This window comes from Colletotrichum siamense, assembly GCF_013390195.1.
Source record: "Colletotrichum siamense strain Cg363 chromosome Unknown KSG_Cg363_contig02, whole genome shotgun sequence".
Lineage (NCBI taxonomy): Eukaryota > Fungi > Ascomycota > Sordariomycetes > Glomerellales > Glomerellaceae > Colletotrichum > Colletotrichum siamense.
The window spans coordinates 2,285,342-2,296,447 of NW_023501015.1; the positions used below are offsets into that span (position 1 = coordinate 2,285,342).

General features: G+C 52.6%; 3 protein-coding genes across 3 annotated transcripts; 2 read left to right on the forward strand and 1 right to left on the reverse strand.

Annotated features, from left to right (window-relative positions):
* Positions 1–28: 28 nt before the first annotated feature.
* Positions 29–1,904, forward strand: HAS1 (ATP-dependent RNA helicase HAS1; the record flags this gene model as incomplete). The annotated part of the gene is made up of 2 exons (XM_036634443.1): positions 29–1,339; positions 1,404–1,904. The coding sequence occupies 2 exons, from the start codon at positions 29–31 to the stop codon at positions 1,902–1,904; spliced, it is 1,812 nt and encodes a 603-aa protein (XP_036499434.1).
* Positions 1,905–7,779: 5,875 nt separating this feature from the next.
* Positions 7,780–8,152, reverse strand: CGCS363_v002595 (uncharacterized protein; the record flags this gene model as incomplete). Its single annotated transcript, XM_036634444.1, has 3 exons — positions 7,780–7,834; positions 7,907–7,968; positions 8,042–8,152. The coding sequence occupies 3 exons, from the start codon at positions 8,150–8,152 to the stop codon at positions 7,780–7,782; spliced, it is 228 nt and encodes a 75-aa protein (XP_036499435.1).
* A 1,970-nt stretch (positions 8,153–10,122) lies between these two features.
* Positions 10,123–10,576, forward strand: CGCS363_v002596 (uncharacterized protein; the record flags this gene model as incomplete). Its single annotated transcript, XM_036634445.1, has 2 exons — positions 10,123–10,387; positions 10,452–10,576. The coding sequence occupies 2 exons, from the start codon at positions 10,123–10,125 to the stop codon at positions 10,574–10,576; spliced, it is 390 nt and encodes a 129-aa protein (XP_036499432.1).
* Positions 10,577–11,106: the final 530 nt, after the last annotated feature.

Below are 11,106 nucleotides of genomic sequence, written 5' to 3' on the forward strand. Positions count from 1 at the left end.
CACCACCACACCACACACAGCCGCAACCATGGACGCCGCCGCCAGCAGCAAGAAGCGCAAGCTCCGCGACGCCAATGGCTCGAAGCCGTCCAAGAAGCGCTCCTCTTCCGGAGCAGCACCCTCCCCCGCCGCAAAGTCGAAGAAGCTGAAGCGCACCGCGCCCGCGCCCGCCTCCGACGACGATTCTGAGAATGAGGATGCCGAGGAGGTGCAGTCAGACGAGGAGGAGGAGGAAGACGCCGCCGAGACCGCCGAGAACTTCAAGGATGCAGAAGACGACGACGGCGCCGGCTCGGACCTCGACGACGACGTCAAGGGCCCCGCCGCCGCACCCAAATCCGCCTCCGCCTCCGACATCCCCAACGCGGACGCCCTCACGCTGCCCCAGGTCGGCGCCGAAGCCCACGACTTCGCCGAGCTCAACCTCTCCGACAAGACGATGAAGGCCATCGGCGAGATGGGCTTCACCAAGATGACCGAGATCCAGCGCCGCGGCATCCCGCCCCTGCTCTCCGGCAAGGACGTCCTCGGCGCCGCAAAGACCGGCTCCGGCAAGACCCTCGCCTTCCTCATCCCCGCCGTCGAGATGCTGTCTGCGCTGCGCTTCAAGCCCCGCAACGGCACCGGCGTCATCGTCGTCTCGCCCACGCGCGAGCTGGCTCTGCAGATCTTTGGTGTGGCGAGGGAGCTGATGGCACACCACTCGCAGACGTACGGTATTGTGATTGGTGGCGCGAACCGCCGCGCCGAGGCGGACAAGCTGCAGAAGGGCGTGAACCTGCTCATCGCCACACCCGGCAGATTGCTGGACCACCTGCAAAACACGCCCTTCGTCTTCAAGAACCTCAAGTCGCTCATCATCGACGAGGCGGACCGCATCCTCGAGATCGGTTTCGAGGACGAGATGCGCCAGATCGTCAAGATCCTGCCCAAGGACGACCGCCAGACGATGCTCTTCTCGGCGACGCAAACGACAAAGGTCGAGGACCTCGCGCGCATCTCGCTGCGCCCGGGGCCGCTGTACGTCAACGTCGACGAGAAGCAGGAGCACAGCACGGTGGCGAACCTCGAGCAGGGCTACGTGATCTGCGACGCGGACAAGCGGTTTTTGTTATTGTTCAGCTTTTTGAAGCGCAACCTCAAGAAGAAGGTGATTGTGTTCTTCAGCAGCTGCAACTCGGTCAAGTACCACGCCGAGCTGCTGAACTATATCGATCTGCCGGTGCTGGATTTGCATGGCAAGCAGAAGCAGCAGAAGCGGACGAATACGTTTTTCGAATTTTGCAATGCGAAGCAGGGGACGCTGATCTGCACTGACGTTGCCGCGCGTGGATTGGATGTAAGTTCCTAACCCCCCTTTCTCCTAGGCTCAAGAGACAACGTGCTAATCCAATGCTCTCCAGATCCCCGCCGTCGACTGGATCGTGCAGGTCGACCCCCCCGACGACCCGCGCGACTACATCCACCGCGTCGGCCGCACAGCGCGCGGCGCCAACTCCAAGGGCCGCAGCCTCATGTTCCTGCAGCCCTCCGAGGTCGGCTTCCTCACGCACCTCAAGGAGGCGCGCGTGCCGGTCGTCGAGTTCGACTTCCCGGCCAACAAGATCGCCAACATCCAGTCCCTGCTCGAGAAGCTCATCACGCAGAACTACTACCTGAACAAGAGCGCCAAGGACGGCTACCGCAGCTACCTGCACGCGTACGCGAGCCACTCGCTGCGCACGGTGTTCGACGTCAACAAGCTGGACCTGGCCAAGGTGGCCAAGAGCTTCGGGTTCGCGGTGCCGCCGCGGGTGGACGTCACGGTGGGCGCGAGCGGGCGCGGGGAGAAGAAGGTGCAGGGGCGGAGGGCGTATGGGAGCCAGCCGAAGCAGGGGAGTGGGGGATATTATAAGAAGAGGTGAGGTGGGAGAGATGATAGACGGGGAGGGGGAAAGACGAAAAGAGGAAGGCAAGGCATCCAACTGTGAAAATAGCACGGCGTCGAGTTTTTTAAAAATGGTAATTTGGGATTTTTTTTCAGCGAGAGATTTTGCTGTCGACGTTGGATGGTGTGATTTGAGAACTGTCGGCGTGTGGGAAGACTTGAGGGAGGTATATAAAGGCAGTAATGTGCCATAAGCATTTCCCTTAAACCAATGTTATGTCCTTATCATTCTCATAAGCGAGGGAAATGACAGAGAGGTCCGAAAGTTGTTGCTCCGCGAGGCCAGCAGCATGATTGCCCCTGCAGCCACGAAGTTCGCGCACTCCCCCGCTTGCTCGCAGCGGCAGTGGCGTCTCTTGCCATCGGTATACCATATGCATTTGGCATGAATACACGGGAGACACAGACATAAGTCGAACTTTGACGCAGGTGAGTTGAAGCAATTCCTGCGGTGCTCTTGGAATGGTTATCAGCACGGATGAGAGCGCGCATCCTGCTCTGCGGCATCCCAAATTCGTCTACAGTAAGATCCTGACGACGATATTGCCGTTGCTTCCGGTGGTGTTTGCTCGGTTGCTTCAACCTTTATACGGAAGCTTGAGTTGAGAGACTCGATGACCGGTGCTAGAGGGCAGCGCATGAGGCTTCGTTACCGAGTATATAAGGGGGGGGGCACCAATGAGTCTTCTTTCAATAACGCCACGCAATGGCATCGCGGAGATAGTGCGTTTCTGCATGCTGAAGAAATCTAGAAGTGAGCGTGAGAGGGCTTTGTGCTTCCTGAGAGTGCCTCGTGAGGTTCTTGTGAAGGACGATGTCAGCCCGTTTGGTTTCTCATCATCCGCCAGTGGCTCTTGTAGTGTGTCGTAGAGGAATACCCCGTGAACACTGTCCCGGATATCAGCATTTGCCTGCTGTGGTAGACGTGATGTGACGATCGTTCGTAGCCCTTCCCGAAAGAAAAGGGCATACGGTGCGGTTCGCTTCTGCTTCTGTTCGCATCTGTCTCTGGCAGACGAGAACGGGTTCGACCAGTATTTTGCTCCATCTAGTTACATGTGACTTTGGCTACCTACTATCCATATCACTCTGGATACAGGCTTTTGCCGCGAGCCTGTGTACTCCAGCAACGGCGTGGCGATGACTGACCTGGACCACTCAGGCGTGGGGTAAATAGTATATAAGACGGTTCCTTTCTACCGTCTCAAGAAATTGAGCAATCAAAACTGATGTCACTGTTTGCTTGTTTGTCCGTGGAGTGACCCAGTCTCGCAATGACCTATCACCATCTTTCGAGGCCAACTTAGCCGTGGTGATGAATGCTTGAATACTGGTTGTAATACCTCTCCTATGACGGACGCCAGGGGAAAGAGCTAAAACCTTAAGTTCTTAAGTGTTACGCTTAACGTTCGGAATGAAGCATATACAGACAAATCAGGTTTGCCCACCTCACCCTTACAACCCTCTTGAAGATGGCCTTTCCCATAGGTTCGGAATGAAGCATAGCGCGATGATGCATGAGATGGGATTTCTCCGTGCAGTGCGTGAAGCTTAAGCCTCAGACGATGATCATTGTGCTGCGTTCGTGCTGACAACGGCCTGCTGTTGAACTCATTTATAGATGCCCTGATCTGAGAGGCGTCTCGGCGCTATTTGGAACGATTTGGTGTCTTGCGGCAATCTTTTGCGGGAGTATGAAAGCGTATCGGCACGGCAAAGTTCGTCTGCTCTGCAGCCAATGGAAGGATCGTCAACGAATGGAGGCTGGTTAAAAGTCCGCGACCCGCTCTCCATCTCAGACTGCCGAAAAGAAACACCGTCCTCCTGATACCCACGAAGTAACTATAAGCTTCTCTGTAGCCACATTGTGCGTCTCTCGAATACACACAAAACGTTAGGGGCGAGGGACGGGGCGCAGGTAGCGACGATGCTGGAAATTGTGATGGCACCTCTTCTTCAACTCTGGTAGTGTCCACACGGAAGAAATCAAGGCTCAAAAAACCAAATGTCCCGGACTACTATTGCTTAGAGTTCAATTCATTTGCCATGCGACTGGGTCTTGTAATATCGGTAAAACCCTTTACCGTCGTGATTGGGTACGGAGCGTGTCCGGGCCGGCCCCACATCGGCCACCGGAGCCGGGTGGTGACCGGCCTGTCCGTTCATGCCCCGAATGATGTCGGTACACTGCTACAAAGATAGCAGTTGTTCGAATTAACATAAACTTGTCCATCTTTTCATACATAAGAACCCGCAAATGAGCTTTGACGAAAACCAACTCCTTGCGTGGCGACGGCGTCCTGCTAACGAACACTGCTGGCGCTGATCTGATTCCCTTCACGAGTCTTGCTATTTCAGGTGAAACCCTCAGTGGTTTGCCTGTGGTAGACTCTGTATTGTGAGCGAGATTGAAAACCAGTGGTTCGATGCGGACGGTATGCCTCGCGTGTGAGTCTAGTCCAGTGGTAGTCTTTACGTCTGGAACCACCATTTGACCTCTATTTATAATCTTCCTCTCATTTCTAATATCTCTCTTTCAACCGTATGGGGTTTTTCCAATGCCACCCATCCATGATCGAGATGAGGGAACGCGGCTACCGGTTCACTGATACTCACAACCAGTAGCTGGTCAGCTTGTCAAGACGGGTTCTAGACCGAAGGCACGGTGCCATCTTTTTTGGATTATAATGGAACTTTCAGCTTGTAGTGTCATGTCTGATTGATCCTAACGATTGGTTTGGCCAACTGTGGTAAGAACGCTTCTCAGCTGTGTGGATGGAAATATCTGATGATCAAGGTGATGGACATTGGACAGGTCAAGAGAGTAGCCTTACCTCTCTAAACAGACTGTAGACTGCCAGTAGCTTTGAAGTGGCGCAGGAAACTGCAGCCACGCACGCTGTTATTTGTATCAATTCTGACGTGCCACTTACCATGATGTCCTGAACGTCAAACCAGTCCTTGATCCCTGCTTATCGTGAAGCGGGATTGCTTCTCCCACCTCAGTTACCAAGGGAATATAAAGTCGAGGTCTAGATTTGAATACTGATATTGCAGCCAAATGTCCTCTTCATCAGTAGGCTCTGATACTTTAAACCTATCTTGATGGATTCTGTTACCACAGCGTCATCTACTGCCAGTTGTCTCATGCATTCAATCCTCAGAGTGTAGTTCAGAAGTCACCTATGTGGCAGTCTTTGGTGTTGGACGTGTATACAGGTGTAGCCAAGTGGATAGTATCAACGATAGCAGCGCTGCAGGAAGGGTCCAAGGCATACTCTGAACCCAAAATGCCGGAATTTCTGTGATTCTCTTGATGCTGGTGTTAGCTAAGTTCGTTTCGAGAAATGAGAATGCCAGATGGTTACATGATTCTTTCAATAACCCCCCGTTGACCGACGTCGCAGAGACCTTGATATACCAGTATTTAGTTCGCATACAACTCCAGCTTTCAGGCTTCCTCTATATGAGATACGCTTTCTTATGAATTTCCAATAGTTGAGCAAACAATACCTTGGACTTGTCTGGTGGCGTTGTGAAGTCTGGTAGGCAGCTAGAAGCCAATTTCACTTATCCCCATTCACCATCATCGCACGCTGTGTTGTAGCCGTGTGTCCCACTTTGACATACTCTTGGCTTTCTTCATCCTATCCGTCTATTTCTGTCGGTTTGTGTTTATTTGGGAGCTAATCAACGAAGACTGAGTGTAAGAGACTGACGCAAGGTTGATCGTTACCTAGGCAGGGATTGCACCGTGACTTGATGAGACGTCATTGCGGGTTCACAGGACTGAGTGATAGAGAAGCCGGAATGAAATACAACTATATTGGTTTGATTTCTCTTTGAAGTTCTTAGTTTCTACATTTATAACTCCCAGAACGGGGCCCGTGGAACGTTCGACACTGCGCAATTCGTGGTTGCTCCAACATCGCTTGGATCTGAGGCCTTGATGGCTGCCGTCTTCCTTCCCTGATGAGCTTGAAACTTCATCTCACTGTATTACTCCCTCCTTTTGAATGGGTTGCGAGTGTGATACAGGTGAGTGTAGAGTTGGCTCTATCCTCTGGCTCTCTGTTTTTACCGCATGCATCAGCGCCAGGATATTTCCCTCCCTATTTCAAGCTTCATGCCGAGCTCCTTTTGGTGAAAGTAGGACAGTTAGTATGCTCTGGAGAAGGAGCTAGCAATAAACTCTAACCTCCGTCAGGTCTGTATATAAGTCGGCAGCACAATAGGTAATTTCCGCGTGGTCAGCGCTGGTCATACACGGAGACCAAGCTTGAGCATGTCATGCGAGTGGTACGTAGTGGTACGTAAAGTGTCCCCAGCCTCTATCTTTGGTGTGTTAGTTAACCTAATAGACGACAGATGGTGACGCCTGAGTCTCAGACTCGTCTCTTTTCAGTGTTGCTCTTGTCTGTGAGTCACCTAGTCTCCGCCAACCACGACCATGTGGCGTTTGTGGCCGAAAATGCTCTGCACCGGATTATTACACCGATTATATTTGGTTAGGAAAATTACATTCTTGATAAATAGAACATCTGCGATAGGGAAGCTAAGTAGATCTCGAACCCTGACCTTCGGCAAGGCCTTTCTGTCCCTCTGGCAGGATATATTAATGCCCTACTTCCTTATACTTCCAAACCTCCACAATTTGTGACAGTCAACGTGTTGGTGATATCTTACTCACCTTTGGACCGAGTGAATTGTCATGAGCCAACCTCAGCTACCTCTACTGAGTGGCACGAAAGGACCATGTCCTACCTTATGTTGTGTAAATGGACAGCCAAAGATAGTATTGTTCAGTGGCAGTTTTGTCCGTCTCGTATTCATGACGATATAAACCCCGCCTCAACAAGGTTGAAAGGAAACCTCTGACATATCCTGGAGCGGCATTTCACGAGGTAAATCGGCAGGCGATGAGTATGGGTCATGTAAGCAGCAAGTCCAACAACGCCATTCATTTGCGTGTGGCTTGAGTGAAAGAAGCGGTGCAAATCGGGACTTAAATATCTTAGATCATTTGAGTGTGAGGTGAAGACTAGGTACAAGTGCTTCACGAAGTCAGAAGTCCTAGTCACACTCTCCCACCTACTTCATACCCTTCATCAACCACATCTCCCTATTTGCAGTTGCAGTAGACGCTAGAGACAATCAGCAAACCAAGACACCAACACGGTACACCAGCTTAGGACACTTACTTGGACTGAGCAACACCGGGGCCGGAGCATCCGTCATACGCGCCATTCTGGCTCGAGCACTGTCGAAGCATCAGCAACACATCCAGCAAGACCTTCTAGGTGTCCAAACGTACAGCTGCAGGGCACTCCGCCTGGCACTGAGTCTGGGTGGTGTAAACCTGGCCAGTCCAAGCCAGGACGGCAAGGGGCGAGGTGATGAACAACAGGAGGGCGGAGGATCTCATGGTGACAGACGGAACGGTTTGCGATACAATTTGATAGGAAGGATATGATTTGCGTGTGCAGGATGAAGATCATCTATCCGAATAACGACGAAAACCGACTCCCATTTATCATCGCCATCGGAATTCCCTTCCCCGAGGAGATCTCGTAAACTCCCCAAACTCCGCAAAGATGACCCGTATCAACAAAACAACGATTCATGCCGCCAGCCCCCGTCCCGCTATTTCCATATTCACAAAAACCCGAGCGGTGTACGAATTCCATATAGTAGAAGGACTGAAAGTCCATCTCCTCGGGGAATAGGGCGGATCCCATCCAATATGACGGGAAGCTAAATTTGTGGGAAGAAGCCCACATGAAATACCGAACCCGACACCGAGCGATCCGATTGATGCGTTGCTGGGGGCGTCGATCAAGGTCGTGACTCGTCTATTTTCTTGAAGATCTTTTCTTCGCAGGTCTCTCTTTGCAGTTGCAGTAACTGCTACAGAGGTGATTAATTAGCACAATGCTCCATACCACGAAAACACAAATGCATAGGAGACGAGAGGCTTACTGAGGGTTCCAGCTGTCGGTGCTGATGGTGCAGTTTAGGAAATCATAAGTATAGCTATCACACTAGATTTCCCCCAAAACCAATATTATCAGTTAAATTCTTTGACAGAGATCTTGGATGGGTGTCGTTACTTACAGATGCAGGGCAGGCTTCCTGGCAATCTTTGACGGTCTCGTAAGCCCCCACGATGAAAGCCGATGCGGCGAGGGGGGAGGCGATGAACAACAGGACGGCAGCAGATCTCATCTTGAAATGCTCCTTGGGGTCTTTTTGGGTGAGGCGATATGATGCAAAAGAATGTAGTAACGAATGGAAACGAGTGTTGGGATGGCGACGAGAGGATGAAGACAATGAAGCTGAGAACTCCAGATCGCAAGAGACGGCTTCTCCTCCTCTTATCTATCAGCGATCGAGTCCCATTCCTACAAGAAAAATGTAAATTGAGTTCCTCCTTAATCTACCTATTGTAAGCAACAAGTCAAGCCCCGTCGTCATTGCCGTTCGAGCGGCGCCACTCTCTCGACCCGGCCGGCGAAAAGCTGGAGTAGGTCCCGGTAAAGGGGTCCGGCTCCCACACGGCAGGCCGGCTCCCACACTAAACACGGAAGCTAAATATATGGGATGACGCCGGGCCTGATACCGAGCAGGTCCGATCTGACGTGCGAGAGCGGGAAGGATGATCGGATGGCTACAATCTATCGTGGTTCTGATTGTCCCTGCAAGACATCGCCGGAGGGGCGGTGGGCAGGGCTGAGCTAGGGTACGTGATGGTGTCCCGGCGGTTCTATAATACCAATTGTCTAGAAGACACTCCTCTCGTCGCGATACTTGACGTTCGTTTTGGCAACTTCTTCAGAGATCTTCGCAGGACTCCTGGCAATTCACCGAGAGAAGTAGAGTAGCCACAGGCGAAAGGCTGTGCTGGAGGACTCACTGTATTCGAGGCGCTGGTGCGGGCTCCGCTTGACTCGTGCCTCTGCGGACAGCCCGCGGGTTGTGGGGACGGGAGTATGCTGTGGGAGACTGAGACCCGGGGACCGCTAGATCTTCGGGACTGGTTTCGCGCCCCGGACGTGATCGCGGAATGGCATCTTAGATTGTCAATGTCGCCGCTGGCACGTATCTCAAGCTTCCCTTCTTTGGCCGTTGCAGAGGTTACCTAATTTCTTTGGCGGAACACGTACCCGCGGAGCTCTTTCAGATGTCGCGATTTCGGTGTTAGATTGGGCGCAGGGAAGGGGGTCCCGGGCGCTAAGACGAGAGTTTGAGCTGTCCAAAGCATGAGGATATAAGCTTAATTCTGAGCAATCACGACATCTGCAGCCAAGAACGGAAAGCCATGTGCGCCTGAATGGCCAGCTAATCTTGCTCCAGACGACGACGAGACATCGATTCCCCTCAGATTCGGGGAAAAAGCCGTTGCTGAAGAGGCCTAGCGGAATAAGGGAGACGACTCCCCGGGCTTCTAATATGGTGATCCAGGCTCGGACTGATAGTATAGAGGAGAGAATATATCATCATGCTCAGAAAATATTGGTTTAGACAAAAGCATAGGAATAGAAGCTTAGCCCATGTTCTGTCTTGCATGCTGTGCTAACTTTTGTCGAAATGTATGTCTGCCCCTGATGTTGAGTTGGGTCCTGGTTGGAGAGTCGGCCAGAAGAGACCTACGATCTCATAGTCAGTGTGGTTGAAGACTCTTATAGCATCATAATGGCTATAGTCAAGCAACTTTTATCAAAATGGAGCTGTGATGTTTTTGTTTTGTGTGTCTAGGTACCAGACCTGACCTGAGGTGACTGAGAATTGCAACTCCCAGCCGGTCTGCCCTTTGAGGCCATTGTTGTCTTGTTACCTTCGTATGCCCGTGCTATTGAAAGCTCTCATAGGTGACAAAGTGGTGAATCTCGTATGTGAACGAATACGCAGCATGTATTCACAATAGCATAGGCTGCCAGTTCAGGCTCACCTCGAGCTCACCTTGAGCTTCTGCCCACTTGTCACTCCTTCTGATTTGGCAACTGCGCAACGGGAGCAAACCCATCACCACCACTTGAACAATTCTTTTTGCTCCCTTCGCACTCCGGACCCTGTACTTCTCCAGTGCTCCAAGCAAAACCCAATAGCAGTTTGACACCTCACGATACTCACTCACCTCGCCCTCCACTTCCTCTCCCCATCTCACCCGACCTCCTCAGATCCTTCCAACCGCTGCGATGTGCATCATCATCTCCACCCTCTACGTGGAGTGCATGCACAAGCACTACCAGAACACCTTCAAATGCGCCTCGGCCCGGGGAAGCTCCCTCTTCCAGTCGTCGCGCAACTTCACCCTCGAGCGTACGATCCACCTGCCCGACCAGCAGCCGAAGCAGATCCCCCACCCCCTCTGCGATGGCAACATCAAGAAGGCAACCCGCCCCGTCACCGGCCGCTGCAAGACCTGCATTCGCGAGGAGAAGGAGCTGAAGCAGTTGCTTGGTAAGAAGCTATCGAGATGTCACCGATGAGGCAGAGGAGAATCTGGAGCTGACGATGAGTGCAGAGGACGCCCGCCGTGCCCGGGATGCCGCTCCGGACGATGCGGTCACGGAGAAGAATGCTCGGAACAGCGTGCTTGGACTGCAGCAGCTCGTTGCGGCTACGAAGCGCATGGATCTGGACGACTAAGATGGTCGCTTCAGCTTTGTTGACATCGGTAATCCGCGTCTACGCTAGAAATCGCGGCGTTCGATTACATGTTGGCGGGATAATCACGGAAGCTTGCGACGATTCGAGGAGCATCGAGAGATGAATGGCTGTGGCATGGATGCGGAAAGGCAAAATTGATTTTCATGATGGAGTTGGAAGTTGGCAGAAGCAAATGTGACACGGAAGAACAACGCGGGGCATTATGGGCCGGGCTCTCGGGGCAGGGGCGGGTTGGTGACAGCCCCACCTGGACTTGCCATTTGCAGAGCCAGCTTTTCGGGGCAGGCAGGACCGGCTTTACGGCGACGGTGGGCAGCTTCCGTTGGAGACTTTGAAGGCACCTCATGGCAGGCGTTGGACCGACCCGAGCAGAAGGAAGGAAGGAGGGGGATCGGCGGTCCATGCTTTTTTTTCGGGTGGCTCTTTCCCTTTTCCAGCCTTTATTGGCTGCTCCCCAGCCACTGGCATTTCTGTCATTCGGACACTAGCAACCTGCCACCTTCTAGAGG